Below are 24,452 nucleotides of genomic sequence, written 5' to 3'. Positions count from 1 at the left end.
CTGCAAATCCAGCTCTGCGTTCAGATTAAGTGAAAACAGTTAAACAACTTGAAACTGTCTGTAAAGATAAAACAGGAAGGTAGTTGCAACAGCTCGGTATGACATTTACTGATAAAAACGAGCAAAAGAAATATGTAAAGTGGAAGGAGACACACTTAACTATAAGAGAGGGGACTTTTTATGAAACATTTCATGTGTCTGACTTGGTGAAAAGGGTTGGAGTCGCTGTTAAATTGTGACAGTTTGCTTCATGAGCTGGCAGATGACAGAAGTTGATGCTGGTGTGTGACTCAAGGAGGCAGGTTCGAGGGGAGCCTGGTCTGGTGAAGCAGCTGTGAGTCACAGTGACACAGAGCAGTCGTGGAACCTGATTACTACATATCTTAAAACTACTGGACGATATGGGCCGCCTTTCTTCTATTTAATGCTCTCTGCTGAGCTGTTTTTACAATATCACTGAGCAAAGGACTTAATAATATTGTTGTTGAAAACAGGAGTAGCTAAAGAAGAAAAATATACAACATATAAAGGAAGAGCTGTCTTGGACATTTGAGAAAAGATAACTCTAACTGTTCATAGATTTGATTTTTTTTTTAATTATTTCTACTACTACTACTACTACTACTACTACTACTACTACTACTACTACTACTACTAATTTTAATCTAATTTTTTTATTTAATTTAATTGTATTTAATTTGATTTAATTTGATTTAATGTATTTTAATTGTTTTTTTCTAATCTGTGTGTGTGCCGCTAAAAATACTACAGGATCTGTGACAAACATGCATATCTCCTGTATGCATACAATGCATGTTTAAATTACAAAAAAAATAAACCCCAAAAAAACAGGAGGCACTGAACACTAGAAAAGGTGTTTGAAAAAATATAATAATTTGATTAAAAAATACTGGAAAATAGTAAGATAAATAAGTAAAAAAAAAAAAAACAGGTAACTGAAAACTTAAAAAAAAAAAAAAAAAAAAAACAAACAAACATGCACAAAGGCATTAACAAAAAATGACCTGAAAAATGCTTCAAAATTCTAATAATTCTGCAAGAAAATACATACGTAATTTTGATATATAGTTCTGTGGACAAGGTTACTTGCAAAAGGCATCTGAATGCAACGCAAGAAAAAATGTGTCAGTCTAGGTTTCAAAGGGTTAATTGAATTTCTGGTTTTAAGGGAAATTCTCATAAAGAATTTGCTATTTTTCCTATCGTGTGTATTTTGACATGTGATAACAGTCAGCATTCGGGATGATTAAATAGTTTGACACGACAGGATTTCATGTCCCCAAAACCACCTCTTGATCCCCTCGGTGGCAGACCGTTAGATAAATGCTTACGTAAAAGGTCTTTTCTAAAAGCTACTGAAACGAGGAGGAAAACCTCTGTGTGGCTGGGTGGCATTGAGCCAGAGCTGGAGCTGCCTAATATTTTGGGCTTCAGCTTTGGTGAGTCACTCAGACTGGACCCAACTGTGGTGGTGGAGATCAGATTGATAGCCGAAAATAGCGATGGGCGATATGACCAATATCTTCTGTGACAGTGTGTGTACTTATATATCATGGCAACAGTAAAAATATCATGACACAGCAGCTGTGCTGTAAAGTTATAAAGAAATGGTTTAAAATAGCCGTACTGCACTTCATCACATTGTATTATTTCCATCTTTTAACTGGAACAAACAAACAAACTTGCCTCAGATGAGACAAAACTGCAGAACAATAATTTCATGCAATACAGGTTTCTGTATTTACGGCTTGACTCTGTATTGTACATTTTTGGATACATTGCATTTGTGCATGAAATGCACAAAATATCATTTTTAAAGTGACGTAGAATATAAGGTGACTGTCATCGGGAGGTGGAGAGGATGGTGTGACACCTGCTGAGCTGCAGACCACTGTGTGAGATCAAAAACAGCAGAACTGTTTGGTTTTTTTTTTGTTTTCTTTTAAGAGAAATCACTGTGTTTCCGATTGGGATAGTGCCACAAAAATTGGGATTTATATTTTTATTTTTTATGATTGTTTGTTGTAACTGATTGTTATTGAGACATCACTGTGTTTCCTGCTGTGATAGTGTTTTTTTTTTTTTTTTTTTTTTACAAAGACATCGCTGTGCTTTCTGTATTGATGATGCCACAAAAAGTTTTGATTTTTTTTGTTTTGTTTTTTGTATTTGTTTGTTTACCGAGACGCCACTGTGTTTCCTGCTGGTATAATGTCGTTCTTAACCATAGCTGTGTGTCATCGTAACTCCACATCAACACCTTAACCACAGCATTTTGTAAACATAGAGAAATACAGTTTAAATGTATCTGCTACATAACAACGTTTAAATGTAACTTAAGTTGTTTGCTGCAACATAAAATGCAAACAATTATTCTGGTGATTGGGTTACAGTGTCTGCACAAATGACGTTACTTTGTGAGGTAGCAGCATTCACAAAACCACATTAAAAATAACAAACTCACACAAGAATCCAGCTTTGCATAGCCTGCCACTAACAGCTCTGGCAGTTTAAGCACTAGTGCAAATCTGTGGACATTTCGACTGTCACGTGGTACATAACCGTCATATCGCCCGACCAGAGCCTGCATCTACAATATCAAACCGCACGGACTTCCTTTCATCTTTTTAAACTGAATGTAATGTTGATAACGACACACTATAGTGCCTATTTTTACAACAATTTATCACAGCACAAAACGTGTGGTGAGAGGTAGTGATACTGTGAATGAAAGCAGGACAGAAAGTGAAAACACATCTTCCGCTGTGCCAACGTGACCTCCGGAGACAGCCGCCACCTCCCAGTGATACTGAAAACGGTTTACTGACAGTTTAGACTCGAGCGAAGCCTTAACGCGGGCTCGTTCGCTCATGAGAGGGACCCTTTGTCCCGAGAGCGGAGCTGCTTAGTATTAGTATCAGCAGACAGATAGCGCTGCTGATGGAAGCAAAGGAGCCACTATGAACACAGACAACCTCAGAGAGGACTTTTCTTTTAGATCCACGACTCAAAATGCATCTGCGAGCAACACGCAGGTCTGAAGCGAACTGTAATAAAGAGCTGTTACTCTGTATGTGACTGCCGATCTGTTTCTCCAGTGTGTTCTTTAATTATGTTGTCGATTGAGAGAGGAATTTAGTGCTATTGATGTTTAAACAGCTGTTGCATAACCAAAAGGTCCAACTGGCCGACAAAGCAGGATGCAAAGAGCAAAGTGAGATAGTGAGCGAGGCAGACAAACTTGTGTGGTTTTATTAACCCCTTTGAAACCTGGATCGACACGGTTTTCTTGTTTCAGTGTTCAGACGCTTTTTACGAGCATTTAAATCTTTGAAACACCTGCAAACTGGTTTGACTTATTTTGAAAAACAGGAGAAAAAAACAACTTGAAATGTCCTACAATTGCTAGAAATTAGTAAAAGGTGATAAAAACATTACCTAAAAAAGGTAAAAAATGTCCAACAAAACATTATAACATTATATATAATAATAATTTTTTTATGAAAAAATATGTAACAGAAAAAAATATAACGAAAAAAATAAAATTTCTTTTTTTTGGGTTTATTTTTAGGTAATTTTCTTGTAACTTGAGAGAGAGAGAAATATGAGAAAACTGTCAAAAAACTAGGGTAAAATATCCAGAAATATTTTTTTTCTTCTTTTTTCGTTAATTGTCTCATAACTTGCACTAATTCATTGCTAATCTCAGGGTCATCTGCTGCTAAGCTGCATATGTTTTATAAAAAAATTGGGCCACTTGGCTCCGGTTGTGTAGGTTTATACGTTTATGTCATTGAAGTAACTAACTAATGCAACAAAAAAAAGGTGCAGCCACAAAGATAGCAAACACACCACAAACACCTATGCAATGACTAATCTTTGGAGCACTTTGGAGACCTGCCAATTAAAATTTTAGAATAATTTATCACAAAACAGTAAAAATTACTACTTTGTGCCACAATATGTACAAAAAAACTAATGGGATATGAAAACTACTTTAAAAATCAAAAATGAGTCACAATAGATTGCCAAAATGGCTTTCACCTGCAACCTGAAAGTTAAATAAAATATGTTAAAATATGCAAAATAAGGCGTAGCTTGGGTCAGCCTGCATATGAGTGTGTTTCGGTGAACGACAGGAGCTTGTCCCATCCTGTCTCTCACGAGTTACCTGAGGGGAAACATTCAGACTTGAGACTAATGTATGAGCACTGCGAGGAGGAACAAAAACAGGATAAAAGAAGATGAAAGAAACGGAGAGGGGGATGGAATCTGACAAACATCGCGCCAATTCATTCGGTCTCTCTAAAAAAAAAAAAAAAAAAGCACAGGTCCTGTGGGCAAAGCAGCCCGACAATTGCTTCAGATGAAATGTGGCCGGTGCTGGAGGCAACATTCGTGCAGGCTCTCCTTCCCCATTTCAGATTCAGTCTCAGTCCAGAAATAACCTGTGAGGCTTTTTCTGTAGCTCCTCTGGCTGAGCACTTACAGTATGTTAGCTGCTCGCTGGGTCAAATATGTGAGGCCAGGATGTATGAATATATTTTTATTTTGCAGCCACTCTGTGCAGCACTGCTGGGCACCAAAGTCTGTTTCTATATGTTAACCCTTGTTTGTCTTCTACATCCCTAAATAAATCTATTAATCATAGTCATTTTTTTTCTTGACTTCACATGTATGAATAGTATGTCTGGTGTGGTTGGCTACATGATACAGTGTGACAATGTAGATTTTAAACATCAAAAACTAAGATGTGGCTTTGTCTATTATGGAGAAAATAATGGTATCACATCTGTCGGTGTGTGCTGTTTATGTGTTTTAGGCTCCAGAAAAAAAACTCCTTTTTCACCAAGGCAGAGTGCCAAAATAAAGCTTCCTCCACTGAATCTTAAGTATTAAGTTATAGTGATAATTTTGTCTGTGTTCATGCATGTGTCCTAAATGTAGTCCAGATTGTGTATTTGAGTGTAATCAGTGAATTTGCAGCTCAGCTCCTACAATAAGTCTAAAATACACTGTGGAAACTAAATAGTTACATTCAGACTGTTCAGGTCAAAAAATGCCCCATTGAAACCCATTCAAACTGACATTTTTGATCAGAAAAAACATGACTTGTATTATTTCTGGGTGTCATTCAGGGCTTTTGACTTGTAATTTGTCATTTTGACTATTTTCCACCTGATGAGGTCATTTTGACCATATTTGGCATATGGAGAAATTACATGCTATTTCCACAGTGTACACTGTCACAGTCAATGTCACTGCTAATCATTGACATTGCGCAACGTTGTGATGATAGAAAAAATCTACTCTGCATGTAGTATAATGAATAAAGCATTATTTTGTGTGCATGTGTGTTTTCATCTAAAAACATAAAGTCATCATGACAAAAACCTGGCATTTAAAGGCTTAAAATTCAGAAAATTAATTAATATTTGATATAATTACATCTAGTGTTGGTTAAAATATTATTGAATTAAAAGTAGAAAATCATATTAGTGTAGAATATTTTTTATAGCTGGATTATGAATGGTGCATTTTGTGCGCAGAGCGCTATGAGTGTGTGTGACATTAAATCTAGCCCTAAAGGGTTAACGTAAAAAGGCCAGACTTTCAGGAGCACAGTGACTTCTGCAGAGAAGTTATAAGATGCCATAAAAAGCATTGACGTGCTAAACAGAAGGGGAACTGAGAAGGTACATTTTAGGCTTTGAAATATTTGAGCAAAACACTTAAAATCTAAAACACACTTCACAGATTAATATTTAGTTTAATCTTAATTACACAGGCACTGATGCGCACATCTTTGATGATGTCAAATACTGGGAAAAATATGTGGTATTTTCCATTAACATCTTGGCTGAAACTCTGCCATCTGGTTTAAAAAGCTTTGAGATTTTCCACTAGATGTCAAAATTAAAAGAAAAGTACACTGCTTTCTCTTCTCCTATGCAAATTTAATAAGAGCTCATATTTAGCCCAGTGTTTCCTGAGTTGACTCCCTCTCCCTCCCCCTCGAGGCCCCCCGGTGAGATAAGAAATCTTCTCAAAAACTCCCCACTCAAATCTCCAATTCAGAGAACAAACAAACTCGTCCAACTCGCCCAAGACAGCTGGCTTTTCTACTATAAATACACACAGTATATTACATGATAGTACAAAAACAAGGTACTTCAAGCTGCTGTGAAGAAGTCCTGCATGCTACTGATTCATTAGCACATGCACCGAAAAGCAGAAGACAGTTGAGATTAAGATTCTGTTAGAGAAATACAACTTTTAAAGATATCTGAAGGTGTTAATTCCTTATTATTAGCCACAGCTGTGCTATGGAGGCTTCTCTGCAGCGAAAAAAAAATAAAAAATTATGATGATAAAAATGAAATGTGTACGTTAAATTGTGTGGTGCCCAATTTTGTGATAATTTCCTGAGAATGTGATTAAATTCACACCTGATGGAAAATGTAATAAAACCCAATATTGTAATAAATTGGCAAATAATATAAAAAAAATAATATCCTGATGTTGTTATAACTGTTCAATCCATAACGCAATAACTTTCAGCTGCGAGTTTTTTCCTTCTGAAGTGATAACTGGAATTATTTTTGATGAGCCATGATCATGTAAAAAAAATATGCTTTTCCCCCTCAGAAACAGAAAATTTGCAAGTATAATATTTATCGAAAAAAAATTATGTCATGCCACCCTACTTAAAACACCATCATCCAACACTGATTTTATGTTTGGAAATTTAAACTCTTTCATGTATTAAGAACCGATGGCGAGTGGTAGCGCTGTCAAAAAATACTATTTATCCATGATTCTGAATATCTGAAATGGTTTTAATTCTACTGAGCAAGAAGAGAAAAGTTGTTGTAATGTTATTACCACCTTATATTTCTAAAAAATAAAAATGTATGCCCTCAGTATCAAGTTTTCAGTTTACTGTATTTAAGTTAGTGATTTCTGTATTGCAGCGACGCTACAAAGCGGTACGTCGACATTAGGCAAAGAAGCGTTTAACTAAAAATCCGTCAGTGGGGAAACTGACCGATCCATATCCAGGCCTTGACCTTAAAACTTTCCCGACCAAAGAGTTTGAGAATCACTGCTTTAACTCAAGTTTAATTCCTGGAAACTTTTTCCACCCTTAGTGATTTATTTCTTACCAAAGTCAAAGTTGGCATCACTTTGCACTTAAAGAGATATTGTTAAATAACAACTGTGGCGCGCGTGATGAGAAAATGAGCCCGATTAAAAAAACTATGCTGCCTACTGCTGCAGAACAGTTATAGCCTGTACCACAATTGATATCTCAAAGGTCCAGTGTGTTGGATTTACAAACAAACTAAAGCTTCTCCGGAGTGTAAAGTGTCTACAAGAACAAAGTGGGAGACGTGAAAATGGCCTTAAACAGATCCAGCATCAGTTCTGGTCTCTTGTGAAAACAACATGGCAGAAAACCAAATGATTGTTATTTTCAGGTGGTTACAAACTAATGAAAACATAGATATGAATTATTATGTTCCATTTCTGCCAATAGATGCCCCTTAAGTGCAATTTTTATTAAATTTTCATAAAGTAATTACATTTTTGGGTGGTACAAGTTGCATCACACCAATTTTCCATCTACCTGCATGTCTGGCAAAGCAAATGTTGCCCGTGAAAACAATTAATGTTATGATCAAAACAGCGTGACAGTTTGCACAGAGCTGCGTGGTCCTTTACAAATGTGTCTTTTACAAAAGGGACTATTCACCCTGTTGTCAGCACAAAGCTTAAGAGCAGTGTTTTTGAGAACTCTCTTCACCGTGGGCGCTCCTTTTTTTAGTAAAAAATAAGGACAGACCTTTGAGCCAAGTGGGAAAAAAGCGAACTTTAAACGTCACGCATTATCAAAAGGATGTTTCAAATTATCTCGCTGCACACATTTTTTTTAAAATTCAAGAAAATACAAAGGTTTATCTGATTTTTCTGCACCGTCGCCTCTGCGTGCTGCTGGTCATCATCACTATGACTCCTAACAGAGGGATTATGATGATTGCACTTAAATCCAAAGAGAATCATTGTGTAGGAAAATTGCAGTATGTACTTTCTAATATCTTGGCCGTCTCATCAAGGTCAGAGAATGACATAAACGCTTTTCAGGCAACCAGAAAGCAGGAGGCTTTGAATAAGCTTCTCATGCCTGAGGATCTGGACGAGCCTGAGGTTTCACACTGAGCACTTTACATGCTTCATAATGGATCCAAAAAAAAAACACTGCCATCTTTCGCCTCTTTAATCACTCGCCCTTTTTGCAGCGAAACAAAAGCATTGCTCCTTTAGAATACTTTCCTGACACACAATGAGCCACAGCATCGAGGCCCTGAAATTTTGTTGTTTTGTAGCCACATGTAATTACCATGTGCACCATCACATGACGCAGCAGTGTTTTGGATTTTAGGCCACAGCCGAGGCCTTCTGAGCTTTTGCTTTTTTTTTTTAAATGCAGGTTTAAGTTTGGCGGGTACATCTGTTAATTGTATGACCGTGTAAAATATGACTCAAAAATAACACGATTTTGATTCTATTAGTATTTCAACATTGGAGCCCTGAGCAAATTTGAGTGATTTCTTTCAAATACGTGGGAAAAAGGCAACAAGCATTTTAATCATAAATATTTAATAAACTGCAAGATATTGGTAAATTTAGAAAATATTTTTAAAAAGATAGGGAAAACTATATTTATATTTATCATAATTATTATTATGTAAAATTATGTTACAAAGTTATTATAATTGTTAACGTTTTTTTCAGGTGTTTTTTTTCCTTCTTTTGTTTTTATTTTTTGTGTTTTGTTTGTTTGTTCAATATAATTTAATTTTTTGTACTTTTCACTAATTTCTTGCCCTTTTTTAATCATTTTTTCTTCCATGGTTCTATGCCCTCTCCCCATTATTTTAAATGAAATCAACCCACTTTGCTCAGTTTTAAAATTATATGTACTATATATATTTTTTTCAGGTCTTTTCGGTTTTTCTGTTCTCTCTATTCTAAAAACTAATTTTCAGGAAATTTTCATGTACTTTTGACTAATTTCTTTCAGACTTTTGGCTTATTTATTCTTTTGTTGCTCGTGCCTTTTTCTCTCTCGTGTTTTTAAAGAAATCAAGCCAAGCTCCTCAGGTTTCAAAGGGTTAATCCTACAGATCTTCTTTATGTGTTTATTAAAAATAGTAAAATTACTGCCTGACACTCTTTGACTACCACTGATGGCACTTTCATTTCACACAGGATAGATATGATTAACTGCACAGGAAATCAACCCACAGCAAAAAAAAAAAAAAAAAACATTTGCCAGGATTTCATAATTATGAGTAATGCAGACAAGCCTTCACATTTAAATGATCTAATATTTCTCACTTACCTTAAGGACTTCTCCACGCTTGAAACTAAGCTCATCATCAGCAGTAGCTTTGAAATCGTATTTGGCAATGGCCTCCATGGTTGTTGTTGGGAAACTGCTTGGCTGTAGTTGCGTTTCAGGGGGTTGAATAAAAAATAAAAACACGTATCCAGGCTTCCGTAGCCAGATGCTTTCCTCCGAGTCTCTCCTCCCGTCTATGACCCGCTCCTTTAGGGCTTAGACCTCACATAAAGGTCACAGTACGGTTCCTGCAAACAAGACACAACGTGGGACACAGTCAGACTCAAATGTAAACGTAATGTCGAGAAACAACTGCACAGGAAAGGATATTTTCTTTTTTTTAAGAAAAAATGTTGACAGTAAGGCGTATGTTTTAGGGGTCGACAGATAATGTTTTTTAGGGCCGATAGCTATACTGATTATTAGGACTTAATGAGACCAATAACTGATATCTGGAACAGATATGCAATCACAATATTTGTCCAAATTTAGATTTTGGAATATGACAAAATCCAACAAAAACTTTGTTAAAATACCTTTAGAAAATGTTTAATCAAAACTGACACATTTTTGAGTAATTTTAGCTGCAATTACTAAAATAAAATATCGGCTCTGATAACCGGTCAGGCCGATAATCTGTCGACCCCTAATATGTTTTCTCTCATACAATAAGATTCTCATTTAAAACATAAAATCAGATTAAGGTGGCCTGAATATAAACTAAAGATGAATTTGGATTTTGTCGTGATATATCGATATTGACAATAACCGTGGTATCTGATGCTGATAATAAATATGATATTGTTTTGTAAATGTAAGTGTATGCTTATTCTAAGGTTGGGTGACATGGAGAAAAGTGACTGATTGAAATGAAATGAAAAAGTTTGGTTTACTAAATTAAAATCAGCTGAATAAATAAGTTAAAAAGTTGAACTTTGCATAAAAAATTGTGGAAGCTCTTTGGGCCCTCTCAAAACTTAAAGCCCCCCCCAAAAAAAAATGGGAAATCATGGCTCAAAAAAAGAAAATAAAAATAGAAAGGAAAGGGAGAGATCACACTGATTTTTTTTCAAAAACAAATACAAAAACAGAGGAAGAGCAGGGGCCTACATGCAAAATTCTGCACAGGTCCCAGAATTTGGTGCTACGCCCCTGCACACTGGTACTAATGGTCACCTCCGAGAGTGAACCTCTTTGAAAAGGGGTTAATGCCCACATGTTTTGCTGCCGTTACTCAGGGCAACAGGGGGATTACTGAAGCCAAATTCACTTTAATCAATAGCAATCCCAGCCACCTGGCTCAGACAGATAAGTCAGTAGCCCACTTAAACAGAGCTGACAGTGATGCGCTGGCTAAACCTACAGTTGCTGAGTTAAATGGATAAAGCTGCTTTATCTCATTAAGTTGTTTGCTAATATGCCACCATGCAGATCTGATGGCTTTACACTAATTAAGCCTCGAATCGAGTAAGGCCATTAAATCTGTCAGCCAGATGACAAAAAAAAGAAAAAGTTATGGCAAATTATCTGCAAATACAAACCTGTGCATTTAATTGCTTTAAAAAACTATGTTAGGGAGTGTTCTTTATTTATCAGAGATGGGAGGTGACTGGGGAAAATGCATGACCCTCCTCCACCATAAATTAATTATTAGATTTTAAATTACATTAGCTGGCTAACGTCTGCAAATCAATCATTGAACATGTGTCCGAGGACTGACGGAAATTGAAAGATCCATTGATAATTCCAGTTGTTCCAGTTTCTGGTTATGATAAAAGGTGCAATTTGGGAGATTTTTAAAGTTATATGCTCCTCCCCTAAGCCAAAACAAAAGACATGAAGATAAAACCATTTAAAGTAGGAGTCAACTGATATTGTTTTTTCAGGGCGGATACTGACACAGATTATTAATTGTTAGTGAGCCAAATTATCGATATTTGGAACCGATATACATTAACAATATAAATGAAAATCTCTGTCACTATTTTGAATTTGGAATATGACAATCTCCAAATCAAAACTTTGTTTAAATGTCCTTGGCAAATATTTAATCAAACTGAAACTTTCAACATCATATAAAGCATGTTCCTGGCAACTTTTCTTTTATAAAGTCAATTTCAATTTAAAAATAAATAAATAAATGGAAGTAGCTCCCTGAGGTTTTACAAAGTAAAAGTTCCTCCCATGATGACACTTTTTTTCCCACAGTTTCTGATTAATTAATTTTATTGGTGAGCATTAAAACAACAATACATACAGATAATTGGAAAATGGCACTAGTTTAAAGTTGTATGCGTCCCCTCAATGTTTAGCATTTTTTTGACATCTTTCACCACCCCCCCCTCCCCTCTCATAAATAACGAACAGCCCCTTATTTCGTGGTAGCTCATCAGTGAATAGGTTAGCTCCACAGTGCAGAAGATGCAGGACACTTTTATAGAACAGTCATCTGACTGAACCGATTAAAGTCCTAAAATATGACTACAGCCTTTGTTTACAGTAAACGTCAACAAGTCGACCCTGTGACCCCCGTGAAGACAACAAAGCACTCCAGTGACAGAAGCAACGTTAAAGTCCTGAAAAGGGAAGCTGGAGTCCGAAGGGGAGCAGCCTCCTGAAACCCTCTACAATTTAAAATCACCTCATGACCGTTTACAGTCAAATCTATGTCCGTTTTAAACGCGTATAAAAATGTTACATCGTGAGGAAAATAACGTGTTTTTTTTTTTTTTGTTTGTTTTTTTTTTTTAAAAAAAGAACGTTTTTCCTCACGCGCGTTCGAATCGATTCCGTTCCATCAGCCTGCGCCCAGCGTTCTAGAACGCTACAGCTAGCATGCCGGCTAACGGTCGGACAACAATAACTGCGATGCGGTGCGATTACCAAACTTAACCCCATTAATTTATCGCAACGTCCACATTGTGACCGACACGACTCCGGACTCCGCGTTCAGCTCAGAACAAACGTGATGTCTCATTAACGCTCGAGGCCTACGAGGCAGCTTCACGTTTGTGGAAAAGGAAGAAAACACCTCTTTTTTTTTCATTAGCGCGAGCTGTTGTTGCTAGCTCAGTGGCACAGTTAGCCCCAGCTACTGAACTTGACTAGCCTGCGTCGCGAAAGGAAAGAGTAACACGCCAACTTTTAGGGACGCAGAAAGCGTCGGGAAAACTCACCGCTCGAGATATTCCGTTTCGACGCTGCCACCGTGACAAACGCAAACCCCGTCGTGTGGTTATCCGCTCCCTGCTTCCTCCTCTTGAGAGGCAACAAACGGTGTGTGTGTGATGTCGCTGCTTACACCCCGTCCTCCGAGTCTAAATGTAGCTACTAGCATAAGGTTTGCGACGTTTATTTCCGCTTCCTTCCACAGCGCCGCTGGGAGGGTCCGCTGCCTGCTGCTGTGACTGGAGCTCCTCCCCGTCAGTCTGCGCTCAGGGCGGACAAACCCACCGACGACTGTCACTGCCGCCTACCAGCGACTGTAATTATCCGCTGTCATTATTACAGCCACACTCATATAATAATGACTGTTATCAGTGTGCACTCATCCATCCATCCATCTATCTATCTGTCTATCTATCTATCTATCTATCTATCTATCGATCTGTCTATTATTAATATTATTATTTAAATTTACATCTAGGCTATTATCCCCTTTTAATGGACTACTTTTGTTATTATTTTTTATTATTATTCTACGTTTAGTATTATTATTAACATTTTTTAGCAGTTAATAATAAAAGGCTAACAACAACAATCATAATATAACAAGAACACACAACTGTCACTGACGCCTACTACTGACTGTAATTATCCCGTCATTATTGCAACCAGCCTCATATTATAATAACTATTATTAGTGTGTACTCATCTATCTATAGTTATCTTATTTTACACAATTTTTAGTTCTTTCATTTATTTCAGTTTACATTATTATCATCTTTTATTAGTCTATTTTGTATTATTATTGTATTTATTCTTAACTTTTTACTTTTTATCAGCTAATAATAATAGATCAATGATGATAATAAAACAATAACAACAACAACAATAAAAGTAGTAAGAACACACAACTGTCACTGCCGCCTACTACCGACTTTATTTATCCCCTGTCATTATTACAACCAGCCTGACACACTAATAAATATAATTAATATGTACTCATCTGTCTATCTAATTTTATTCTACATACATCATACATCAACCAATAACTGCTCTCAGTATCACAAGACATAAACATCATAAACATAAACATCATATTTAAATCAATGATATCATCAACAAACAAAACAGCAACACTGGACATAATAACAAATGAAATACATATATAGGATTCTTTTAACAGATCCAATAAATGAATAAATACATTTATGCATCATGTGATACAGCCCTACTATTAAAACAGAGAAAGTATCACATTCACAGAAAGGTGATTTTTTTTAATTTATTATACTTATTATCCTCTTTTACTTGTCTACTCTTAGCATAATCATTTAATTTGAACTTTTTAAATCATTTTAATGAATATTAATTATCCTCTTTTAGAAAATCTGCACTGTTCTGATATGTTTGCACACTGATAAATAATGTCCTTTTACATTAATTTTATTAATCGTTGAAACTGTGTTGCTGAAAAAAAATAGCTAAAAAAATAAATCAATCAATAAATAGATAGATAGATAGATTAAAAAAAATAAGGTTTAAGTGTCTTGACTGCTTCTGCTTTTGGCATATCACATTTTGACAAATTGAATTCTTTATGCCTGGATACGCCTCACTTAAAGCAAACAAAAATGTGCACACATGCCAAAAAAAGGAATAGCTTATATTACACTTCTTCCTCTTACATGTTGTCAGCGGGGAATGTGTTAGCTCTGATCCCAACTACAGAACCCATTATTTGGCAAATATTTGGTCGTCTGTCTTTGTTTTCATTTTTTGGACATCTGCTTTTAATTCTGACCCATTTGAGACCGCAGAGACATTTAAAGACTTGACGATGCTGACACCTAGTGGAGAGTGAACAGGATTAAAGCAGCGTTACTAATGCTTTATAGAGTACAGCACTTACTGAGCTGTTTAATCACTGCAAAAGTTCCTGCTAGAAAAGGCAAAGGCTTATATTATAAGAGCAGTGTTAATATGATATAATATAATAGTAATCATAATAGTAATAATATAATATAATATCATAATTTTAAATAAATCAATAATAATTTAATATTATATTAATTTAATAATACTAATAATAATTTAATAATTTAATCATAGTATGGAAATGTATCATAGAAATTGGAATAAATACAAGTAAATACATATTTTATATAGGAGAAGTCTGTGGAAATAGGTATATATATATATATATATATATATATATATATATATATATTATTTTTTTTTATATATTTTTTCTTTTTTTTTTTCTTTTTAAACCCCCCGCCCCCCCCTCTCTGACTCGTTTACTGGCCACATAAAGCCAAAGCCAGTCTTTGTCTCTGGGAAAAATCTGCCTCCTTCAGTTCATTTCACACACTATCTGCTGTCGTTAGTTATAGATATTTTCGGACGTGCGTTACGTCGGCCATTGTTTCTCTTTTTAATTGCATGTCAGCTGTCGCGTGCACTTCACCATGAGGTCGTTTGGATGAACCAAAGCATCTTTGGTTCATCCTCACTTTACATCTGCAAACTAACATTATAATCTTATTGTCTTTGTTAAATAAGTCGAATTATGTTTTTAATCCGTTTCCTGCAATTCCTTCTAATCGGACTTCATTTCGCTCGAAAATTGTTATGTGCGCTCAAGTTATAATTTTATATATATAATTATTCGATAATTATTATTATTTTGGAGAAAGAGCACCAAAAGCTATTTGGGATGGACTTTGCTTACGTTTCCAATTCATCATTCAGTTCTCTTGAGGATCTGGAAGCAGGTAAGATTGTTTCTTCTCCTTTTTTAAGTGTTAGAATCGATTAATTCGACTTTTGTTAGTGATGTGTCATGACTATAAAATGACAGATATGATCATCTGCAGCTGTCATTCATTTATTTTCAAATCTAGTGTCTCAAACGAAATATGGTAACGCTCTAAGAAGACCCCATAATACAATGTGAGGGCATTGACGGTTAAATATTATGCATTAATAATGCGTTATGACTGCACTAATAAACACACATAATGCTTACTGATGCACCATATCAGTATTTATGACACTTCTGAAACATAGATGTGACTTAGAGTCATAGATGTAGATCTCAGGGGGGACATTTCTGCCTCAATAAAAGCATTAAAGTGGCATAGGACTTTTATTTTAACAAATTTTAGGACATTTGCACCATAAAATGATGCAGGGCAGGCACACATTAGTGCATAAAAGTGAACCAGAGTGAGATTAGCCTAAGTGTTAAGTTGACCCCCAAAACTCCCATCGTATATGTGTCCCTCCCTTATACTGAACTGAAACCTACACCCTTACTTACAATTAATTATAAGGTTGAAGTGTCTTTTGAATGCTTTTGGAAGCCTGTAAGAATTACAGGAATAAAAAAATAAATAAAAAAAGCCATTTAAGTGTACTTTATACAATTTGCTTCAATAAAAATGACTAAAGTGAGATGAACAGACTGGAAACTTAATGTTATTAAATAATTCTGATGTTCTTTTAATCTTTGGTGACATAATTTGCAGTTGAAAAAAGGTAATAAATTGCAATATACTGTGATACATGTTGTCACAACTCTTAACATATTGTAACATGCTTAAAATTGCAATAATACTGTATCGAGATAATATCGTATCATGGGGCTTTTGGTGAGTCCAAACCCTAATCATAAATTTTTAATGCCTTCTATACACTATAATACTTAGTCTGACATCCTCTCACATCTACAAAGTGTCAGAGTTTTTAGTCACAAAATAAGATTTTGCAAAGACTAGGGTTCTTGCAGGGTCTCTGTTCTCATTATTACTAACTTAAAAAAGGCACACAAAGTGGATGGAAACTGCTGAAGCCTTCATTCACCAGTGAGTATACTAAAAGATATTCAAGATATTTATACAACATACTAAAATATATTTATGGAAAATAGCAGGATTTATGCATGCTGTGCTGTTTGTGTAATTGTATACGTAATATGTGTATACACGTCTTGACTGGATCTGTCTGAGGACACAAAATAAATTCCAGTGTAAGTTGACAATAAATTTGTACCGTATTGCATCATATCGTATCATATTGTATTGAATCGTATCACAACGTATCGTATCGTATCGTATTGCATTGTATCATATCGAACCACATTATATTGCATTGTATGGTATCGTATTCTAAAAGATATTTATGGAAAATAATTCCTCTTTGTGTTTTTATATAACTGTAAAATGTTTTATTCTTTTGTTGTTTTGTTTTATTTTCGGAGGGGACTTTAAATAAACCTGTAAGAGTTTTTGCCTCTCCTTGCACTGTATATTTTATTTGTCATTTTGTGAATTTTAAGTTGTGCAAAAACAAAACAAAACAAAAACAAAAACCATAATTAAAAGTATTTACGCATGTTCCAAATGCCTGACTGTATCTGTTTACATGTTGTTTTTGTACCAGCAGATGAGGAGTACAACACGGTGCTCATGCCCAGCATCTTTGGCGTCATCTGTTTCTTTGGGATCCTCGGAAACTGTATCGTAATCTACACCATCGTGAAGAAAACCAAGTTCTGCTCCCAGCAAACAGTACCAGACATATTCATCTTCAGCTTGTCCATCGCAGACCTCCTCTTCCTCCTCGGCATGCCGTTCCTCATCCATCAGCTCGTGGGCAACGGCTCCTGGTGCTTCGGCGCCACCATGTGCACCGTCATCACTGCCCTTGACTCCAACAGCCAGATTGTGAGCACGTACATCCTGACTGTCATGACTCTGGATCGCTACCTGGCCACGGTGCACCCAATCCGCTTCAAACACGTCCGGACCCCCTTTGTGGCGGGGGCGGCGGTGGCTTTGGTGTGGGTGTTTTCTCTGGTGTCCATCACGCCAGTGTGGATGTACACGGGACTCATGCATCTGAAGAACGGCTCAGTGGGCTGCGCCCTCCTGCTGCCCAACCCGGCCACAGACACATACTGGTTCACTCTGTACCAGTTCTTCTTAGCTTTTGCTCTGCCTTGGGTGGTCATGTGTGCCGTCTTCTTCAAGATTCTCCAAAACATGTCAGCTACAGTTGCTCCGTTGCCTCAGCGCAGCCTGCGGGTGCGCACCAGAAAGGTGACCCGTATGGCGGTGGCCATATGTCTGGCCTTCTTCATCTGCTGGGCGCCGTACTACATCCTGCAGCTGGCTCACCTCGGCGTGCAGCAGCCCACCTTCGCCTTCCTGTACGCCTACAATATTGCGATCAGCATGGGCTACGCCAACAGCTGCATCAACCCGTTTATCTACATCGTGTTGAGCGACACGTTTAAGAGGCAGTTCATCGTGGCGATAAAGCCGTCCCACAGGGTTTTCAGAGTGGCACCGGCTCTGGCTGATGGCAGCATGAGTCTGAGGATGGCACCAGACAGCTTTCAGCAGTCGCACTCATCAAGGGAACTGTTTCAAAACATGCTGCCCGTCACTGTGGCTGTGCACTGAGACGGACACCTGACTGGCCATGCGTGACCGTCGCCAACAAACCGCCACCTGCCCCAACTGACCGCTCCCACTCTCTCAGCAAACACGTGTGTTTACATGAAGACAAAATGGGACTCTGCTGGATGACATGAACGTGGTGATACGATCTGTGACATTTCAAAGCATGTGAGAAGTTATACATTTAGACATCGCTGTGGTTCCTGGTAGGATAGTGCCAAAAAAGAGAGTTTTTACATAGACATTGCTGTGATAGTGTCCAGAGATGGTTGTTATTTATGAAGGCAACGCTGCATTTCCTGTCAGGATAGTGCAATGAAAAGCAATTGTCTTTTAAAGAGAACTTGCTGCATTTTCAGCTGAGAAAGTGCCACAAAAAGCAATTGTTTAGTTTCCACCGGGAATAACGCCACATAAAGCGTTTGCCTTTTGTTTGCTGCTCGGATAGTGCCAGAAAAAGTGGTTGTTTTTTAACCGAGACATTGCTGCATTTTTTGTCGTGATAGTACATCAACGAGCATTTAATTTTACCGAGCCATTGCTGAGTTTCCACTTAGGATAATGCCATGAAAAGTGGCATTTTTTTTACAGACATCACTGCATTTTCTGCCAGAATAATACTATGAAAAGCAGTTATTTTAAACCTTTCCAGCCCGTTCTCACTCCAATATTGTGAAACTGTGCTGCTCTGTGAGTGCTTTCGGCGTTGGAGTGTGATGCCAAAAGCGACCCTCAGCATCCAACCAGAACGCAGCTGGATAGCATCAGATGAGAACGCGCTCAGACAGACCTGGTGGTGTTGTTATTATGCACTGGTGGACGACAGGATGATACCAGACTTTTGTGTGGGAGTGCAGAGTTTGCTTCCCATGTGGATGTGTGTGAGTGATTTTTTAACCTAACCATCTGTGATTATGTTGCCTAATCCCAACCATCCTGACAGTCCACGCTGTACCTCTGCTGAAATCATGAATCTGCAACCCGGAGCATAAAAGCTGACGCAGACGGCTTTTCCTGGCAGAATAGCCCCTTAAAAAGGGGTGAGGTTTTACTAAGACATCGCTGCGTTTCCGGCTAACATTGTGCTTCCCAAAACTGGATATTTTTAGCCAAAACATGATCTTTTCCTAACCATAACCAGGTGTTTTTTTGTTAGTTAAAAGTTAAAGTTAAGTTAAAATTCAATTGTATCTGCAACAAAAGAACGCACAAACATTACACATCTGTGATCTGCAGATTTTTTTTTCATGCAGTCTCAGTCATTTCAAAATTGAGCTAAAGGGAGATTTGTTTTTGCACCATTTACAACCAAATGAAGGGTTACAAAGAATAAGAATACATTTTACTCCACTCTGTAATTTTACCGCCTTGCAAAGTGGCATTAATCACATGGTCCTTCAAATCTCAACAAAATTCATCATTTATAAATAGTTTTTTGAAAATATATTTAATGAGCTGTTTGATGTTGTTCAGTATGTGTTTGTGTCTACAGTTTGTGACTTTAATCCAAATACCCAAGGCACTTATAGCTGTTCATCCTCTGAACATAAAGCACATTACCTGTGGATGATGTATTTCATAGTAAATAAAAAAAATATATAAAATGCATCTGTATATGCATCTAATTTACACTCATAGTGATGCAAAAGCTGCAGCTATTTAAAGGTTGTAATTGTCTTTGCTGTGGCAATGTCTTTTAACCCGGTGTTTTCCGGGTCACTGCATGCATATTTCACACATCTGAAATGTCAAAACAATTGTATTCAGCGGCGCAGCACCATTAGAACGAGAACAAACAGCTAGAGGCATTAATTAGACGGCGTGTGAAAGCCCAGCAAGTGGTCCTCGGAGGATGTGCTGCGCTCTGAACCACATCACTGACTCACGGAGGACAGATTGCACGGTCTTGTTAGTGAGGATGAAATGTGTGCATTATACAGCTCTGTTATGTTACAAGCCTCTGTAGATAACAAAGCCGGCCTCATTACTCGTGTATCGACGTGACTGTTGAGCTCGTGATGCTGTGATTTGTCTGTGTGCTTTGGTGTGTGGGCTACCTTTACTATGATGTGAAAAATACTTAAGCATGTCTAATGTTGCCTTCTGTAAGTTTTAGCTGTCAAATTTAACTGCAGGAGACGAAGAAGACCGTGTTAAAAATGTGCCAGGGCCTGTCTCAGTGGGAGGTCAGATGTTGTATTTTCAGTGTATTTTTGACTTCAGTCGTCAGTCTCTGTCTTTATGAGGCTTTGTTCGATTTGTTGGATTAAAACGAAAAATATCTGCTGCTTTTGTAATGTTTTTTGCAAAAAATATTCTTGTAATTACTGAAAGAAAAGTGTCAATAAATTGTTAAATTATTAATGATTTAAAGTGAAACTGGTATTTTTCAACATGCACCCTATCTTTCCATGTTTCGGTGTTGACGTGACTCGTTGGGAAAACAGCTTTTTAAATTGTTCCAGTATTTCGAGAGCAAAGCAGGCTGTAATATAACCACTCTGGGCAGGTGCGACTACTTAACCCTTTGAAACTCGAGCAAGTTGGCTTCATCTCTTTAAAAAACATAGAAAGAAGGCATTGAGTAACTTAATGAAAAAAAAGACCCAAAGCTAGATAAAGATATTAGTGAAAAATTACAAAAAAAAGTGAAAATTAACACAAAAAAGGACCCCAAAAAAGGAGAAATTAGCTAAAAAAAGCACTTTTTTTCTTAATTATAGTTGGGCTTTTTTTTGGCAGTTTTTAAAAAAGTATTTATGAGGTACTTATGTTGTACCTTTTTTGTGTAAATAACCATCTGTAAAACATATCAGGCTGTTGAAGAAAATATTAAACATAATAATTGAAATTAATTAAATTAATAAAAATAATAAGTCCTAAAAAATCATCTCCATTCAACGCTGCTCTGCAGGGTTATATATCAAGCTGAAAGCATTCAAGCTGAAATATCAGTTTCCTCAGTCTTTAAGAGGGTGAAAGCGACAGTCTCTTTGTGTCTGCTTCAGTTTTTCACGGCGGGGCGACTCAGCAGCATCACTGCTTATCCAAATGTCAGATGGCAGGAATCAAAAGTACCATTATCTTGAAAGGAACAGAGAAGTGGAATTAAGGCAGCATTACACAGCATATACACCATAATTCACTCATCAAACAGAAAGCTAATCTAACCCAAAATAATGAAAATAGCTGCCAGTTATTGACTCTCAGTCCTGGTGTGAGATTCATTTTGAGTAAGGATGATAAAAGTGCATAACATCAATAACAACATTGATGTTTCCTCTTGTTCAAATTGCTCATCTTGTATTTTGCAAATGGTCATATTGTGTGCATATGGTTACTGTGTGTTATTTTCTAAACTAGTGAAATAACAAACAGACAAAAATATGCAAAATGACCAAAATGGGAATTAAAATGACTAACAAGGGATGCAAAACAGCTAGAAGGACCATAAAGAGATGGAAACTGATCTGAGAGAGATGCAAAATGACCACAAAGAGACATAAACTAACCACAACTACATATAAAATATCCACAAAGACCAAAAAGAAATGCAAAATGACCACAAAGAGAAACAAAAGACACAAGAGGATTCAAAACAACCACAAAGAGATGCAAAATGACCACAAAGAGACACAAAAATACTAAAGACACACAAAACAATAAGAGACTGCAAAGTACAAAAAAATCAAACCTCTACTTTATTTCTATTCATTGTTACTTTCAGCTTTATGCTGGTGATGTGATGTTGCTGTAAAAGTTTTTAATCAAAGAAACTTAAGAGCAAAATATCTTTTCAACACTTACATGCCACAGAATGTATGGTGTGATATAAACAAAGCGTAAAGTTTCAGAAGGCCCATGGTGAAGAATAACTGTCCTTGAAATAAAACTTTAATCTTTCGCAGCACACAGTGTCCATATTATGAATGCAGGATTCTGATAGTCATTCGGCAGATGAATATCAGCCGCTTCTGCTCTGAAATGTGCTCGGGTCTCTAAGTCATGAAATATCCTTGAATCTGGCTTTCGTGTTCATGGCACCTGAAAAGTCCTAATAAAAGTGTTAAAAGATTAAACAGCTAAGGCTCTGAAGCAGAGGCGTTCCCATGGATGAATTACTGAGCAAAGCCTTTGTTTGAATTAATGTGTAATATTTCTTGTTGGACTGTTGATCAAATGACTAAGAAGAGATGCAAAAATAGACACAAGAAGACAGAAAAGATAGATAACAATAACAGAGATACAAAACGATGCCAATGAGATGCAAACAAGACAGGCAAAAATGACAATTAATGGGCAAAATGACTATGAAGAGATGCAAAAGCAACCACAGACACAAAATAACTGAAGATATGCCAAACAGCCACAAAAAGATGTAAACTAACACACAGAGGCTACCAGGAGAACAAACACAATAACAGAAAAAGGAAGTAAAATGATGCAAAACGACCACAAAGAGACGCAACAAGGAGATGTACAATGACCATACAGAGGTGCAAAGCAACCATAAAGACACACAAAAAGATGAAAACCACAAAGAAACACAAAGGAACTACAAAAAATGCAAATCAACCACAAACAGATGCAAAACAACCACAAAGAAATGCAAAATGACGGCACAGAGATGCAAAACAACCATACAGAGATGCATAATTACTGCAAAGGGACGGCAAAAACAACAAAGACATGCAAAATTACCACAAAAAGACAAAAAATAACCTAAATGGGATGAAAAAGGACCACAAAGACACACAAAACAATCTCCCTTAGTTATGTAAAACAGCCAAAATGGGATGCAAACCAACCACAAAAAGACACTAAATAGTCGCAAAGAGATGTAAAACTACCAAAAAGAGATGCAAAATTAACACAAGGAGATAACAAAACAACAACCACAAATAAACACCAAGTAGCTACAAAAAAGCCAGTAAAGCGACCACAAAGACACACAAAACAATCTCACAGTTATGTTAAACAGCCACAAAAACATGCAAATGACCACAATGATCACAAAATCCCTAAAAAGAGACACAAAACATCCATAAACACACACAAAACTGCATGTAGTTCTGTGTGTCTGTGGATGTTTTGGATAAACCTTTAGTTTATGTACTGGGTTGGACGCCTGCAGAACTTGCATGGTGAAATATATGTGAAAACATAACTTAAAGGCCCTAATGGGAGACACAAGCAGTTGTCCGCCCTCCTTTGATTTTCAATGATGGCACCGTTTACTGACGGTGAAAACAGCAGTAATGACCTCAGCACTGCAAAACACCAGCAGTCATCACACCAATCTCTGCATGAGCAACCTCAGCAATTACTCTCGCTGTAATGAGTTTGGTCCAAAGGCAGGGACCGACCTCCAGTCCTCACAAACACCCACTTGTCTGTCATACCAACTATGATAATCAGCCTGTGTCTGCGTAGTCATTTGGAAATGGATGTCACACCATATTATTTAGTCCAGAAAATGATGTGTGGATGTCAAAGAGATGAGGAAATGATGAGCTCCAATCTGTGATCCCCAACAGACGGACCATCAATAAAGACCTGCAACAATAACACTCTTATTGTCAGAGCTGTGTTTTGATGTCATGGGGCTTTTTTTCATTTAGAGAACATTTTCACTCCTCACAACATGCACAAAAAGACTTAAAGTCCAAATAGACGAAATCCATGAGTAGATGAAAAATGACTATTGCATGAACAAACAAATTTAAAGGAATCATTTGACAATTTGGGAAATATTCATACAGCTGGAATAATTTTCAGCTAGTGAGTTTGTATGTGTGTGTGTGTGTTTACTTGTATTTGGTGCATAGTGAGGACTGGCACACATTTTTAACCAACAGAGGACAGTTTTGAAAAGTGAGGACGTTTTGGTCGGTCCTCATTTCCTCAAGGGTCTGTTTTTGGCTTGGTTTTAAGGTTTAGGTCAGAAGTTCGTTACTTGTGTGTGTGTGTGTCATCATGGCAAAATGTTGTCCTGGACACCTAATTTATCAGAAAATACCCAAAGCATATGTTGCTGTCTTGGCCAGGTCTCCATGGAAAAGAGATTGTCGATCTCAGCGTGTTTTTGTGTCAGAATGTGTCAGTAACTGGCTGCCTTTCTCAAGAAAGACCTTTTTAGATTAGAGCCGAATGAATTTGACTGATTAAAACTTATTACATTAGATCAAATTTAAATGAGCCTGTGGGAACATTGAGTTATTTCAGCGTTGAAAGTTTGGGCCATAAATAGTAATTTCACTACAACAGCGCACATTTAAAGTAATCTAATAATCCTTTCGGTCTAATAATAGAAGAATGAAGAGTCCAGACAGCCAGTCAGCTCCAATGATAACAGACACTCTGGACGTTGTGCTTCCTATAGTGTTTGCACCTGC

At 36.9% G+C, this 24,452-nt stretch overlaps 2 protein-coding genes across 2 annotated transcripts in view; one reads left to right on the top strand and one right to left on the bottom strand.

Moving 5' to 3' along the window:
• Positions 1 to 12,683, bottom strand: part of grb2b (growth factor receptor-bound protein 2b) — a 51,571-nt gene extending 38,888 nt beyond the window's left edge. The window contains exons 1-2 of the mRNA XM_042504299.1: positions 12,604 to 12,683; positions 9,428 to 9,675 (exon numbers count right to left, since the gene is read on the bottom strand). Coding sequence (XP_042360233.1) covers positions 9,428 to 9,505 — 78 coding nt within the window. The 5' untranslated portion in view covers positions 9,506 to 9,675; positions 12,604 to 12,683. The remainder of the gene's footprint in view (positions 1 to 9,427; positions 9,676 to 12,603) is intronic.
• Positions 12,684 to 15,308: 2,625 nt separating this feature from the next.
• mchr1b (melanin-concentrating hormone receptor 1b) lies at positions 15,309 to 18,060 on the top strand. The gene is made up of 2 exons (XM_042504172.1): positions 15,309 to 15,366; positions 17,036 to 18,060. Exons 1-2 carry the CDS (start codon positions 15,309 to 15,311, stop codon positions 18,058 to 18,060), a joined length of 1,083 nt encoding a protein of 360 aa, XP_042360106.1.
• The last annotated feature ends 6,392 nt before the right edge of the window (positions 18,061 to 24,452 follow it).

This window comes from Plectropomus leopardus, chromosome 17 (genome assembly GCF_008729295.1).
Source record: "Plectropomus leopardus isolate mb chromosome 17, YSFRI_Pleo_2.0, whole genome shotgun sequence".
In the NCBI taxonomy this organism is placed as follows: domain Eukaryota; kingdom Metazoa; phylum Chordata; class Actinopteri; order Perciformes; family Serranidae; genus Plectropomus; species Plectropomus leopardus.
The sequence above is the reverse complement of the archived record's forward strand: the minus strand, read 5'-3'. Positions and strand labels throughout refer to the sequence as shown.

Bases quoted from the DNA above. Each gene is read 5' to 3' on its own strand.
- mchr1b (XM_042504172.1), top strand. From the start codon at position 15,309: ATGGACTTTGCTTACGTTTCCAATTCATCATTCAGTTCTCTTGAGGAT. The intron at 15,367-17,035 runs GTAAGATTGTTT...TTTTTGTACCAG, and splicing joins TCTTGAGGATCTGGAAGCAG to CAGATGAGGAGTACAACACG.